General features: G+C 38.8%; 1 protein-coding gene across 5 annotated transcripts in view; it reads right to left on the reverse strand.

Moving 5' to 3' along the window:
• Positions 1-16,002, reverse strand: part of LOC101170523 (citron Rho-interacting kinase) — a 49,754-nt gene that overhangs the window by 22,140 nt on the left and 11,612 nt on the right. For all 5 annotated transcript variants that reach the window (XM_020706224.2, XM_020706221.2, XM_020706222.2 and 2 more), the window contains exons 5-15: positions 9,914-10,084; positions 9,662-9,715; positions 9,488-9,541; positions 8,985-9,125; positions 8,290-8,415; positions 6,226-6,321; positions 5,896-6,012; positions 5,573-5,682; positions 5,167-5,341; positions 4,111-4,308; positions 3,966-4,019 (exon numbers count right to left, since the gene is read on the reverse strand). In XM_020706224.2, coding sequence (XP_020561883.1) covers positions 3,966-4,019; positions 4,111-4,308; positions 5,167-5,341; positions 5,573-5,682; positions 5,896-6,012; positions 6,226-6,321; positions 8,290-8,415; positions 8,985-9,125; positions 9,488-9,541; positions 9,662-9,715; positions 9,914-10,084 — 1,296 coding nt within the window. The remainder of the gene's footprint in view (positions 1-3,965; positions 4,020-4,110; positions 4,309-5,166; positions 5,342-5,572; positions 5,683-5,895; positions 6,013-6,225; positions 6,322-8,289; positions 8,416-8,984; positions 9,126-9,487; positions 9,542-9,661; positions 9,716-9,913; positions 10,085-16,002) is intronic.

The raw sequence follows: 16,002 nt of genomic DNA on the forward strand, positions 1-16,002 counted from the left end.
AATGTCCCCTTGGGGTGCGTGAGTGATTGTGTGCCAGGTGCCCTGGACCCAACTGGTTACCTGTCCAGGCTGTGCCCCACCTTCGCCCAACAATATCTGGGACAGGCTCCACTAACCCCGTGACCCAAAGATGAATATGGTGGATTTAGATAATGGATGGATGGAATTTATGTTTTGGCAATGCTTGATATCCCATTGAGATGACTATTGTTGTAATATTGGGCAATATAAAGAAAACTGAATTGAATTGCCATTCTTTTATATCTTTCCACATAGCCCAATAACTCCACTATGAGCCCAAAACTGTTCAGAAAACTAAATTGCAAGTAGTAAATTTTGTCATTTTCCTTACTGCAAAAATCACAACAGTTAAGATTTGACAGTTTTTATCCTTTGTTTCAAAAATAAAATGTATAGACACAAAATAATAATACACACATCCAAAATAAAAGCAAAGACAAGGTCACAACTTTGTGAAAAATGTCTAAAAAACCCAGGCGAACATAAATTCAATCGGAAACCCATAAGAGATAAACTTCTGCTTAATCAGTTAGTGACGCAATGAGGTAAATGTTTTTTTTGTTGTCTCATTTACCACAGGCAGTAGTTTCTAGACAGAGCAGGCTAATGGTTTATTCAGCAACAGTTGGCTGCCTTGGTTAGCTGTGAATGCCGGACACACTGTGGGGAAATGGTGGTTAGAGCCTGATGAGGCTGCACATGTAAAGCCTCTAATTCTCGGCTGTAATGGGAGCGTGCAGCAACACTGAGCTCAAGGCTGCAGCGGGGGAAAAGGAAAAGCTTTTAAGAACATAAATTAGCTGTCAGCTTGGCATTGGCTCGGAGCATCTGCTCTCCTGAGGCAGTAGGGTGACGGTATCAACCGCACGGCTAAATACTTAAAGGGTGCAAAGGTGGAATGGCTGCAGTAGTCATAGGTATTTTTTCCACTTTACTGTTTTGTTAGTCTGAACAGTAGAGCGTCCAGAAATCCTGAGATAACTCACATTAAGAGCTTTGTGTTCTTCTGAAACACTCTTGAATGCAAATAGCTCATTTCTATTTATGGAAACTGTGGGTGGAAGTCTCCTTAATCAAAATTAACATTTACTGGAAAAAAAAACAGACACAGCTTTGCTTAGTTTGAGTCCAGAGTGAAAGACCAACTGGCTTGAAGCAAAATGTAATTTGAGCACTTTAATGCAAATATCCTTTGTTTTTTGTTCTTTATTTACTTCTCTGTGTTAAATATTGTGGGTATATTAGTCACCCCTAAATACATGGTGAGGAAACTTGCAGCGCTCAAAATCAGCAGGAAATTAAAAAAAAAGGTTGGAGGCTTTCACTTCTTACTTAAACAGTGAAGGTCCAATGAAAGAAAACCATTTTACAAAGATGACCCGTTCACCTCCTCATCCATCGATACCCGGGAGCGCCCAGATAATCGACACATGCATCTGTGGCCACAATTCACAAAAACAAATTGGGTCTAAAGCACCTCCACAAGAGTGGAGCAGGCACTGGTGGGCATGTGTCCCACCCCAGACAAATAAATGTGCTGATCCTAAAGCTACGGACAAAACAGGCACCTGATGCGCTTTCAAGAACATGTAAAACACAGGTTCCTGAACGTGTGTTTAGGACACCGTGTTCATACTGGACAAGCAAGCATGGGCTTCTTTGTGTTTCTCATTTTCTACTATTTACTAGCGAATGTTTGCCATCTACAGTTGGTGTGAAATGTTGAAGCGCTGCAAATCTCGTGAATCTTGCTCAAGACTTTTTCTTTCGCTTTCGCTTTTTCTTTATTCTGATATATGAAAGACTTGGTGTAACATAATTCCAGCTGGACACAATCTGCAATTATCAGTTTCTCCTCCGTGATCAATTTTCAAATGATTGGCACTTCTGTCAATTAAAACAGTCAGCATCCATACGTTTCTACCAAAACAAAGTCCTCGACTGTTCACAGTTTGACCTGGTTTAACTTGCAACACGTTCAGTGGACGTGCCTTTTGTACATGCGTTTTGAAATCTGTCTTAAAAAACTTGCACAGCTACACATGAAGGTGAGACTTTTGAACATGGAAATCCAAAACATGCATTTCTAAGCCTTTAAATAGACTTTTCATTGGAAGTGGACCCTTTGAGGGAATGCAAGACTTCCAAGTTTGCATCAACTTTAAGAGAGGTATGTGGGATTTGCTTCTTCCAGCCCTACATCCTGCAGATTGTGTGAATCAGGAGTACTCAACCAATACCAGAATATAAGAATGTAGTCATAAAATGCAGATGAATGGCTTTTAAAGGGAAGTTAGACACCTCTGTGTGACTTCATGTCCTTTTAACACACATGGAGAAGATGGTTTGCAGCAACATTAGCCAGAGATTTACATATGTCCTTTTTTCAAATTCAAATAATTTCTTAACTAGTTGTCAACTAAATTTATTTCAAGCTATGAAAAAATACATTTGTTTTTGCTTTAAATTAGGTGCAAAATTAAGGTTAATATGTAGCTGAATTGGTTAACGCGTCAATAGGCATCAAGGGATGAAGTCTTTGACTGAAAGTCCAAGTCAAATTTCAACTAAAACTAATATTTAAAACTTAAAACATTGAACATGGTATTACATTGGGACAATATGTTATCGTATCTTGTAGAGACACGAGAATAGAGACTTGGTGTACCTGTGGTCTTACAAATGAAACAACTGTAGAAACATAAAGGGAGTTTTCGTTCCTTTGTTTGAACTGACAGTGATTTTGAAAAGTCTAAAATCGAGTCTAAACTCACAGGCTGTAAACCTTAAATCTGACAAAAGTCTCAAGTCTGAGTCTTCATCTCTGACAGAAGCCCACGTCAGGTCTCTTCTGTCAATGAAGACGAAGAAACCAAGGCTACAAGTCACAGTATAGGACAATACAAGATGTTAAAAAAAATCTCAATTTCTGCTCTGATTCAGATTTAGTCAGATAAAAAGATTGGAAAAAGATCCTTTCTGTTCTTTTGGTGCCTATGCTCAGAAGCCATGGCCAACCTCAGTGCTGCTTTTCACCATGTCAATCCACACATTAACACAGTGTACTCATCTTCTGAGGGATGCGTCCAGCAGCACAATGCTGCATGAACATGACCTGACATGACATAATTGTCAAAAACTAAGCATCTTTGGAATGCAGTGGAGCTGTAGTTTTCCAATCTAACAAATCTGCAATTCTATGTGGTGCTATTCTAGAAAACTGCAACTTTATTATCACAATTTACATTTTCAGAAGCTCTGTTTTAAGGTTCAAAAAGTAATTTAAAAAAAAGAAAAAGTTAAGTTTTGTTCACTAAGCTGTCAAAACAAAGAATCTCACAAACTTGAAAAAATCTTTACTAGTGTTTTATATTTTGCTTGTTGCAAATCTTGGCTTTTTCATCCTGAACACTGGCCAGCTGAATCTATGCAAACCGATCTCTGAACAGTTTACAAGTGGGAGGATTTTAAAAGTAGGGCGGTGATGCCGTTACACGTGAATTTATGCCAAAAAAAAACTTAAATAAAACTGCTCTGATTGATTTAGCTGTGTGTCTGACATCAGGATGAACAATCAGTGGATAGGGGAATCCATCAGAGCATAATTCATTGTTTGTTGTTTGCTGCCATGTAAAAAAAAAAGCCTTTACTGCCTCTGAGGTGTAATATTGGACCATTGGGCCCTCCATATGGTCTGGCTCTATGCAGCTTAAATAAGAAAGTAAAGATGGAGGAGAACTGCGATAAAACAGACAAAGTGAGGAGTGAAATGATTTGAAATGGGTTCCTAGTGTGATAGAAATTCATCGAAATGTGGCTACTAGTAGTCATGCTTGATGGTTCACAATGATTCAGCTGGTGTAAACTGCCAGGAGAACAGTTTATTCCTGGAAAGAGTAAAAGTGCCAAAAAAGAAAAAAACAGGAGGGAAGGAAGCAGCTTACTGCACAGCTGTCTCTCAAGGCGTCATATTTGCGTTGTATCTCATCTCTGTGTGCCTGGGAGACATGACAAGAGAGACACAGATACCATCGTCAAAATTAGACAGCATCCCGGGCTCCTCTGTGTTTTTCTCTCTTGGTGTCTCACTCTGAGCACAGTGATCTCCTCCTCTGCTTCCGCTGTGGTCTCCTCCAGCTCCGTCTTGGCATGCTGGAGCTGACTCTCCAGGGCGTGGCGGGCCGCTTGCAGGTTGCTTATCTGAGATTCGCGTTCTTGCAAAGACAAGGTCACCTCCGTCACCTGACGCTTAATCTCCAGCTTTTGCTCCTCGTGCTCCAGCCCAATCTGCAGAGGTGGAAGTGAAAGGATCAGCCAGAGGCCTGCCAGCATGTGGTATGGAGTGGAAAGGCTTTCCATGGCATCACACACGACCACCCATCTCAATAAACCAAAGAATCCACCAACCCACCAGATCTCTGTGGCCTGTTTTAAAATGCAGTGTTATCTGTATTTATTTTTTCTGAAATTCACTTTTGCCACTGCAAAAACAACCCCCTTAGAAATAAGTCAAAAATCCTTACCCCTTAGCAGACTTTCTTTAAATAAGCAAAAACCATCTACCAATGTGGTAAAAAAAATGGCCTTCCCAAGAATTCTCTTTTAAGAAAAAAATTCTCGTCTCTTAGACGCTAAATGGTAAATGGCGTATACTTGTATAGCGCTTTTCTACCTACAAGGACAAAGCGCTTTACAGTCACAGACCCATTCACCCAGTCACACACACGTTCACACACTAGTTGCCGCTCCGCTGCCAAACACAGGCGCCCGCCTACCACCAGAGGCAAGACATACTAAGATGCAAAATAAAATTATGTTGCTATTGAAAAACCTTCTAAATAAGATATTCTTGCAACACAGAAAATAAAACTTTTTTTAAACAATGGTGTTTTTACTTTTTTAATATTCAGTTTTTGCACTGTGCTTCTGCTTCATAATATTAGGTCGTCTTTTCCAGGGGATTAACTATACATGTTTTATAAGAAACTAATAAATCCACTAATGAACACCCTCGTGTCACATCCTTTACAACAGTAAGATGCAAGAACTGTGATGGAACCAATTAAATAAAGAAATTAATATCAAGGTTGTTTTCATTTTGATCGGTTCATAAATCTGCTGAAGTCAGCTTTTCCTCAGTCTCACCTCACGGAGCCTAGTTTCCAGCTCCAGCACACGGCTCTTATGGCTTTGCTCCTGCTGGCTCATTTTCTCCAGATGCTCCTCCAGTTTAGCATTCTGGGCCTCCAGCTTCCCTGCTTGAGACTCCAGGTAGAACTTCTGCTGCCTGAGCTCTGAGATCATCTCCTCCTGGGCTTTCCTGACAAAACACACATCGGCATGAGCAGATAATGAGCTATTCCAAGATAAACAGAAAAGTAACGTTGTTCAAGTATTTTTTTTATACAAGGTGCAGCTTCTAAAACAACCGAGAGGTGTGTTTATCACTCTGAGATTAACATGAAAAGCCATACTTTTATCCAAGTAAAAAAAAGATGTAGTATTTTTACAGTAGCTGGTTGAAAGACAATCTTTAAATGTTAGAACTCACATGTTTTTCTGAGTGTAGATGCTGCTGTTGGCTGCTAGCTTGTTGGCCTCAGACAGCTCGGCTATTCTCTGCTCCAGACTGTTCATCTTTGAGTCCATGGCATTTATGGTCTGGACAAAGTTTTAAGCAATAGTACACAACAACACCTGTGTTTTAATCTCATGCTTTTCTAGACTTTATGTAGACTTTATATTTGGAAAAAAGTAAAAAAGACACAGGGCTCTGTTTGTGCTACATAATAAGATTAGGTGAAATCTGTGTCAGAATGACTGATGCAAAAATAAGACTGAAAGAGTGTCGCTTCCAAGCTGGTCACTTCTTACCGCCTTCTGTTCACTGATGATGCTGCACTTCTCCCGCACCTCCTCCTCATATTTGCTCTGACTGGACTCTAGCATCTCCTTATCTGCCATGTCCGCCTTCATCTGAGCCTCCAGCACCTGTTCAATGCCAGCCAGTCCACAAAACTGTAACCAGGATATTGCTTAGGGTACAGACAATGCTGTGAAGATCACACACTGTGGAGCATCCGGGCAAAGACCACAAACACGTTACTTGCATACACAGATATGCAGTATTTAAAATATGGTTTTCGAATCTTATGAAGTAGCTTTTGCTTCAAAAAACACATATTATGTACTTGGAAAGAGAACCTTTATCTTGTCCTCATAGAGCTTTTCCTTCTGTTTCAGATGAGTCTCCAACCGCTGTGCAGTGGCCTGGGTTTCACGGAGATTCTCCTCAAGTTCCTTCAAAACAGGCACAGGAGGATCATCAGTTATCCCAACAAGGGCAAAAAAACAGCCATCCATGGTAAATGTTTGGCTGGAAGGTAGCGCTTTACTACCTTCACAGAAGGCCCAAGGCGCTTTACAGTCACAGTCTCATTCACACACACTGATGCTGCAAAACACCAACACCAACCTAAAACCACCTGGAGCAATGTAGGGTTCAGTGTCTTGCCCAAGGAGACTTCGACACAAGGGTGAGCAAGGCAGGAACTGAACCTGCAACCTTCTGATCAAAGGTCAACTGCTCTAACACTGCACTACAGCCACCCCATAATAATGTTTTTACCCCAAAAGCACTCCTTGCTCCTAAACTCACCAAGAGTTTAAAAAAAGAGAGGACATGTGCATAAAGATTGCCTAATACACTGTACAAAATTGAGATTTGTTATGTGAGAATGTTTTTAGCTGAAGGTCATCATGTATTCAGAATCTCACAGCATCCTAAACCTTCAGCTTTTTGGCTTTCAGCTTCTGATTTATTGATCAATGTTGACTTATAGGCATCAATTAAGTTTCTCTCTGAACGTAAAAAAATAATACATTGCAAGAACATTGTCTTTACAGGACAAAAGCAAAGATAAGATGACAAAATACCACATAAAAAATGTAAGAGAACCATGAGATTTGAAAGTCATGGGAAGTGCAATAAAAATCAAGAAGACAATAACCTTTGTTTCTTTTTTTGTTTTTATTTTTGTTGATTTGGGTAGTAGGATGCTGTGAATTGAAGCACAAGGTTTACTTCAAGTCTGAGATATTTTTCTGATTTTCCCAAAAGACATAATTATGTCAAAAATGAATGCCAAAATTAAACTGAATGAATTTCAGGAAATAAATAAGAGATTTTTAAAATTTGTACACTATTTTCCTGATTTACTTAGTAAATATAATTAAGTAGAATTCAATACATTCTAGCTAAATATCTTTTAAAATTATCCTCTATTTGTTCCTCTTCAAAGCCAGTAGGCAACATGTGCTTCACTTTGCAGACTCGTGTTATGGCAAACACACGGCAGAAAGAATAAAGCTATAATCAAACCTTGTTTTACAATCAGAAGTGCTGCAATCAAAAGCTTTATCTTAAAGTGAACTTTAAAGTTGTTCAGAAACTTACTTATTTTATTAGCTGTAACAGACATTTTTTCTCATTGGGGTTTGACATAGAGTTTGTGTTTTCATTCTATTTGTTGTGATGCGTCCACCTTAACAAGTGAAGAGCTGCAGCACAATAACCAGTGTCTCTCCTGTTAGCAAACAGTCCCGCACACCTCCAAACTAACATTACGGGTGCCACACAAATATTGGAGCTATCCAGCTTTACAGTTTTAAACCAGATGCCAGCTTAGACAAGGAAAACAAAGACAGTCATGGATCTAGTCCTCTGTAAGTGAATACATCAGAATGGAGCAGAGCAGGGAGCTTGTGGCCCATACGTCACACCTACAAGCTTTTTTAAACAGTATTGCTTCATCTGCTCCTGATTCACCACAATTGCAATAAAGAAATACTCATAAATGCCATTTTGAGCTTATTTTGTCTATATGTGACTTCCATCATAAGAGAAATGGCATAAGGACATGTTAAAAACACCAAAAACATAGGTTTAATCAGAATGGGCCTTTAAATGTGTGTTGTTTTTGGCAACTCATCATGGGAAACTCAAGCCCAGAGACCTGGATGATTATTTTATGACTTGTTTAAAAAAATAAATCAGGAAAGTAAGAAAGTAATATCACAATTATGTTTTTGAGCTTAGATATAAAAAGAATTGTAATATTTAAGTAGAAAAAAAATGCCAAATTCAAGCTGTTTAGAGAGTCATAATGAAATCCTGCACTTCCTCTGCCAACATCACAAAGAGCTATGTTTACTTCACACCTCCTCTGGTTATTTTAGCTCTGCTTATGAGAAGAAAAGGTAGGTTACCAGAATCTTATCTGACATCTGCTGAATCTGCTGGGCTTTGCTCTGGAGCTCATCTTTAAGTTTAGTCTCCCGGCGCTCAACGATCTCCAGCCGCTTCACTTGGTTTTCAAGAGTCTTCCTTCCATCCTGAATATAACAAGCAGAAACAATGCATGAGCCATGGTAAAACAACGTTTGGTCAAACTATTTTGCTATTTCAGGTAAATCTCAAAATCCACAACTGTAAGATTTCCACTTAGTTCTACTTCAAACCTGCTGCGGAATGTTGTAAAAGGAGGAATATTTATGTGCAAACACACTTTTGTGGTCATCCTAAGGACAGGCCCTCCATCATTTTACCACCCAAAGCAACAAAAAGCTGACAAAAGATGCATTTGTTGACCAGAAAATACAAGATTTGCATGACTGCACCGAGTATCTGCCGAGCTGTCATGCTGTGACAGAACAAATGTTCCTAAGAAAGTGCAAACACGTCTTCAAGAGAACATATGCGCTCTTCGTGCTTTAAACACAAGCCAGATTTTTCATGCAACACTTAAAATGGTCAAAAGTGATGCAGTGCCGTTTTCCTCCTTCACTAGATTCTGTTCTCTTGGACAGAAACCAGCTGAGCTGCCCTCACATAGCATGTCATGACACACAGAGTGAGACAGAAAACAGAGGATGAGACAAGAAATGCGTGGATGTGTGGGTACCTCAGTTTCACGGAGTCTGCGACGGAGACTGTCGCTGGAGTCTTCTTTGTTCTGTAGCCTCTCCAGATCCCGCTCCAGGCGCTCTTTGGACACTTTCATTGCTTGAAGAAGGTCTGTTGCCTCAGAATTCGCCTTTAATGCCTACCGAAGACAACCCATCAATGAAGAAGTTCTGAAATCTGGTCTGCTGCAATCAAATCTAATCCTTTTCCAAAAATATGCATAACTTTTACTCAGTTTTAACACCTGCTGAAAACAAGCCTTTGCACTTTTTTTTTAATGTGTGTATCTCCATACAATCACAAGAGCCTCAGTATATTCTGCAAAACAAGTTCATTATATTAAAGGTAAAGGTTTTTTACTCTTTATGTTAACAATTTAAATGAACTAATCTAACAGGAATCAGTAATCCAGTCTGCATACTCAAACTAAACCTGCTGCAAGTGCGGTTTGCATTTTGAGACACAATCCTAATTTATTTATTAATAAATAAATACAAATACCTTGGTGAGCTTCTCTTGAAGCTCCTGGATTTTTGATTGTTGCTCTACGTTGGCCTAAAAACCAAAGAATAGTTACTAACAGAGTGATTTGTTGAGGTACCTAACACATTCAAGAAGTTTTCCTCTTTACCAAAACGATTAATTTGTAATATTTATTTCAACTTCACAACACACCTTATCTAGTTTGGCAATCATCTCCTCAACTTCTGCTTTGCCTTGATCTTTAACCTTTCAAGATTTAAAAATTACAATCATTATACATCATTAAAATTCTCTCCACAAATGAGTTAATGCATGAATTAAAATTAATTTTAAAAAAACAAAATAATTCATACAAATCTTAATGCTAGTTCTTTGCAAGTGTGTAGAACCATAAAATCAAATATTAATGGGAGTTTCGTGTTCAAGCACTGAATTAAAAAAAACCTTCTGCATCCTGTGCTGATAGTCTGTAGCCTTCCTCTTCAGTTCCTCATTGGCCTGTCGAGACTCCTTCAGTTCAGCCTCATACAGGTCGCTACGGCGACGAGCAGCAGACAGGTCCTCCTCCAGCTGTCTGATGGAGACTCGCATCTCCTCGATCTGAGCGTGATATTCCTACAAAAAGAGAAGATAACATTTAAACGACTGGTTAAGAGGATCAAAACTCTAACACAAATTACTAAATGTGAAAAAAAAAGACAATGTTGTAAAACAAACCATCACAGTAACTGAAATACTGCACTTTCTTGTTTTTAGCCCAGCAGCGATATTCTACTGTATGCTAACTGAAGTGTATCTTAGGCCAGTGCAGGCATTTTCGTAGAAATGTAAGGATTTCATTAAATTATTAAACTCAGTCTTGTTCAACTTTAATCTCAAAAAAAGGTTCTTGTCAAAAATTATCATAATAATAATAATATCTGCATCATTTAAAAAGGAGAAAACCCACTCAAGCATGGGGAGAACATGCAAACTCCACACAGAAAAGTCCCCCCATTGATGTTCTGGTTCAGGTCCCCCAGCCGGGGGGGGCCTTCTTGCTGTGAGGCAAGAGCACTAACCGCCGTGCCACTGTGCAGATTAATCAGTAAAATCAGTTCAAGGGCTTTGGCCCACTTGTCCATCCATCTTCAGAACTCACTGAATCTTTTTCAGCTGCCAACTGGCTTTGCCCAACTGTTGACCAAAGGGTCACACCCAGAACAGGTCATCAGCCCATCACAGGGCCACACACCCGCATTCACACCAAGTAGCAAGTTAGAGTCATCGATGAACCTTTGAAGCATGTTTTTTGACTGTTGGAAGAAACCACAAATGCAAGAAGAGTGTTAACACAAACACCACACAGAAAGTAAGGATTTGAACCACGAGTGCCAACCACTGCACAACCATGCAACCTGGCCTGATTGTCAGTTTGCTACTAAAAAGTAGCATCTTGTGTATTCAGGAAGAACAAAATAAAATAGAACAATGGTGATGTATATATCCAACACCACAGTTTACAGGGGATTTAATCCCACAATAATGCGATGATTTGGGAAAATAAAACAGAGAAAACTTATTTGTGATACCCGTCCTTCCAATCTCCGCCATGTATACTACTAGCATAATATATTAAAGCAAAGATTTTTCTAATTAAATAGTAAAATATTTACATTAAATATTTCTTTCACAATCAAGGCAACTTGAACATCTTATAGTTTTATAATTAAATGACTGAAGTTAAATGTTAAAGCTTTAAGATCTTAGGGTAAGTAGATTATAGAAATGAGGACGCTGTGTGTGAAGAGTTTGGTGGTTTGTTCCATTACTGCAGGATCGCTGAGCTGTGGAGTTTGGCTGCATGGAAATGTCTCATTGAATTAGTTTGTTTCTGTTGGTGGCGTTTCAGCCATGTTTTGTGTGTTGGCTTTTGTGTTAGGCTTATCATGTTTAGCTTAGTGTTCTGCTCGACCCTTTGCACAATTGAATCGGTGAATTCAAAAGGGGCCAACGTCCACAATTTTTCAAAATAGAGATATAATATGTTTTATGGTCTTCAAGGGAAAAGCTATCTGATTATGTACAAAAACGTCCCAAGTCCGTTGTAATGTACTGACTATGCATGGCATTTAAAATGCATTGTGTGCAAGAGGGGCCAAACTCCTGGACTTGGGTCTCTCTTGCATGGGTTTACCTTTTTCCATAGATGGCAGCACATGGTGAAAAATACGCAGTTAGCAAATACAAGGAGTTCAGATTCAGTGCAGACTTCAAAAATGATATAAAGGTTTCTGAAAATATGTCTTCTCAGGTCACAACCAGATTCTGCCTTCTAAAGCCCATGGTAACGGTTATTACATACCCAGAGGAGCCACTCTGCACTGGGCAACTTGGTGTAAAGGCAGCAAAGGTAAAGGATGTTCAAGGGTTGGTTCACCAGAGTTCCTCAATGACTTAAGAGTTGGAGATACTAGGGACAATGATGAGTCTGACTTTGAAGATTAGGTGTATCTTTTTAAAAACCTGTTCCATTTTAGGAGGAAACGGACGTACGACTGCATTCTAGATCATCTGATTGTTCAGACAGGACGTCTTTTCAGAAAAGTGAATCTGATTTTTCAGATGTTGTTGAGAATATGAATCTGAATGCTTGGGGAAATTGTGGGGTTACCTGTACAGGTGTGGTGGAAAGTAAACGCTGTCAGCATTTTGGCTGAAAACCCCGTTAGAACTTTTTCAGGATTATTTGGGTTTTAAAGTGTTTCAGATTTAACACCTAAAAACATAAAGACAGAAGCATGCAGCACTTTACAGATTTTACAAAGACAGTTAATGCATTTCGGAGCGTCTGGATTTTGGTGTTTGAATTATTGTTTAATATGTAAATGATGTTTGACTGCTGCATTTCTGCAGGCTGTGGGGCTTTCAGGGCAGCAAAAGCAGCAGTATGTCATTAGGAATTCTGCTGTCAAGTTGTCAGAATAATCATTTGGTGCAAATATTGAACACCTTTGCAGAATGGTGGGCAGATAAAACACAGAGAAATTAAGTTTGACTCCTGAATTTGCACTCTAAATACAAAACAGAAATATTTACCATCTGCATATTAAAATGACTGCATGCAGACACAGATCCTTACAATTACATCAATAAGGTATCTCGATATGCCATCTTGACTCTGTTAAAACATCTCCATTAGAGGCTTTTGGGGTTTCTCTGCTTCTTTCTCATTTGTCTTTAATGCAGTTGTGACTTTGAACACGTTTACAGCTTTGACAAGTCTCAGCACAGATCACTTAATTGCCTCTGAACATGAGCCTATCCTCAATCCATATCTTTTGTTGATCCAACACTGCATGGCTTCTGCACGGACATGATAAACACTGCAGTCAAATGACAGCGCGTGGGAGACAGTTGCTTTGTAAGATGAGATCCTGGATTTAGCGATCCTGCTGAGAGGCACCAAAGGGAACGAGCTGCAGTGTAATAGGCATGACCAGCAAATCTTTTTCAGTTGTAATTCTTTCTTTTTTGTTCACATTTCGTCTAAAAATGTCAATTCAATACACTTTGAAACAGAGTTGACAGCAAATTTATGTTTTCTATCTGTCTTTTTCCCTCTAGACACTTAAACACATTTTATTTCTTCCACCAGGTGAGCACTGCTCCCCCTCTGTGAATAATTTAACTGAGGTAAACATATAAGAAGACAGTTTGACAAAAACATTGGGGAGGAAGCAGACGTGATGGCTCTGCTAACTAAATTTCTCTCTATACTTCTCAAAACTGAGCCAACAAATGTGGTTGATTCAACTTTTAGGAAGTTTGGTTACGAAACAGCTCTTTCGGTAACCCTAAAAAAAGCGATAAATGTTATAGATGCTATAAATTCTCTCTTTTAGGCTTTTTTTAATAACTGGTCTCTGTAGTAAATTTGAGTACACATCTTTGTTCAGTTATGGTCCATTCCTTCAGCAGTAAAGCAGATCTTAAAGTCCCACTCTGATCATCTTTTGATCTATTTTTTTAAGTGTTCCCAGTGGTCTTGTAATTATGATTTTAACCTTTTTACCCAAAATTTTCAAAAACGTGTCGTTTTCTAGGACATAGTTTCTGCAGAGTGGCAGGAGTTTATTAGAAATTCACCTCTGAGTTGTGGGCGGGATCATTGCTTCATAACAAGTCTGCCCCCCTACCTGTCCCCATTGCTGAGAGCAGGGAACTTGTAAGCATATTTTTTGTCACAAATATAATCTTTTTCAAACAGAATTGTCTTTTGTCTGCTCCTGATTCCCAACAATTTGTACAAATAAATACTCAGAAAGACCATTTTGATCTTAATTTTCTTTCTATACGTCCTCCATCATCAGAACAATGCCACAAGAACGTGAAAAACACCATTTTCATTGGAATGAAAAAAGATTAATTTTAGTTGTTTGTTGTTGTTTAGCTAAAACTTTAATTCCCCACAACACCAGATGGGAGGTTAAAAAACAGTGAAACAGTTTCACTGGAAAAATAAAACGCTTCATGCTTATTACAGAAAAAGCATTAAGGCACAAAATGCACAAGGAAAATTAACACAGAATATGATAATGTTCACACACATGGACTGGAAGATATAAAAAAATGAGGGATTACAGAATATAAAGAATGCAGCCATAATTATTTACAGTCTGCAGTGTCTCTCTGTGCTAATCGAGTCCTGGGGGTTGCTGCAGCCCATCCCAGATGTCATCATCAAAAATAGTTTCTCATCAAAGACCAGGTCACCTCTCCATCCCAGGTCCACACACACAAACAACAGTACCGTCACTGCTTTACGGGGCAACTTAGAATCTCTGATTAACCTATGAAAAGTATTTCATGAAAGAGAAAACATCCACACTCACTGAGCGAACATGCAAACACCACATAGAGGAGCATCAGTCAGGATTAGAATGTTATCTTCTTGCTCTGAGGCCCCAATGCTGATAAACACCAACATAAAGCCTCAGGATCTAGTTATAAGATTTCAGATAGGGTTACAGTTTGCCTTTTAACATCAAACCACAAACAAGCATCAATTCAAAACTGTGTTTTTTTTCAATTCTCCGTCTGGGGATTCCCCCAGATTTGATACCAAGGAGTCCGATGTGGTTCACAAAATGAAGGCAGCACTTGAAAATGAACTCATGCAAAAGAAATTAAAATATTTACTGAGAAGGCGATGAAGATCCAGACTGAAGAATGTTGGAGACTATGCACTGACATTATTCAAGACAGACAAATGTAAGTAATGTTTTCTGAAATGTGTATTTCTGTGTATGTAAAAGCCTGTAATAATGCCTCTGTGCTGGCTTGACCCAGAAATGATGATATTGCTTTGAGACCAACAACAGTCAAAGAGATTCATGCTGCAATAATAAGATTATTATTAGAAACTTGAAGAAGAAAAACTGAACTGGAAATTTTTAAATCAAGTTTTTAATCTGAGTTTAAAATGTTTTTGCATTTTCGTGAGAGCTGTTGATCAGCATGCTTCTCCAAAAACGATAAAACAAATCTGCTAAAGCAAAGACTACTTTTCCTAACTATAACATGTCAAATTCAGAAAATAATTTTGGGAACTTTGGGAATGTCTGAAGTCATACTTTGAAAATACAAATGAAAGACAACAGGTAGGTTCACTGATTGAACAGTAATTTGGGGTTTTAAAAGTACAAATAGCCATAATTTGTCTGAAATACTCTTTACTTCAGGAGTCAAGTCTCTGCAGTTAAGTTTGATAAATAAATTTCTTCAATTTTAATTAATTCTAACATTTAAAAAAATGATGAAAAACTGTTTTTTGAGAAAAAAAACAAGTCTTGTTTTTTTGGGAATAATTGATTATCAGATTTGACTAATGCTTGAATTTCCATTAATCTTTTTTTTTTTATGTAGCCCTAATGCCTAATACATTCAACTTCTTAAGTTTCCCAGAATTAGTCTGAACAACAAGAGAAACAGCCAGACTTACATAACGCGTCCTCTGGGCATGGGCAGAAGGAGCCTCTTTTGAAGGTATCTGTTCAATTCCCGGCTCATGCCTCATCTCTCACCAACATTGAGAATTGAGAGCTATAAAGTTCTTCATTATTGATGTGTTTTTCCCTTTAAAAAACAGATCTGTGACATTCAACACACACACTACAGTTTTAAAGTGATCAGAAGTCATGAAGAGCACAGGGAACCTGGAGGAAACCTGAGACACGGGTCGATGTATTTACGTAGGCGGTACATGATGGTCAAACAGGGTTCTCAAACAGTGCAGGCAAAGGCCCCAGCATCTCATCACAACAGCCTGCCCACTGCAACAATTCTCTCCTCACTCTAGGTAAATGGCTCTTATCACCATGGCAACCACTGCACAATGTGTTAGATAGCTGGTAACCAGCACTTGCGTAGGCTTACAAAAGCAGGTCGCTTTTCTGATACCCTGACAACAACGTTTCTTTTTCTTTTTTTTCATGCTCGTCATCTATAAAACTACCAAACTTGTGTTTAACGCTCACTGATGAGCTCACACT

The sequence above is a fragment of the Oryzias latipes genome, chromosome 9 (genome assembly GCF_002234675.1).
Source record: "Oryzias latipes chromosome 9, ASM223467v1".
Lineage (NCBI taxonomy): Eukaryota > Metazoa > Chordata > Actinopteri > Beloniformes > Adrianichthyidae > Oryzias > Oryzias latipes.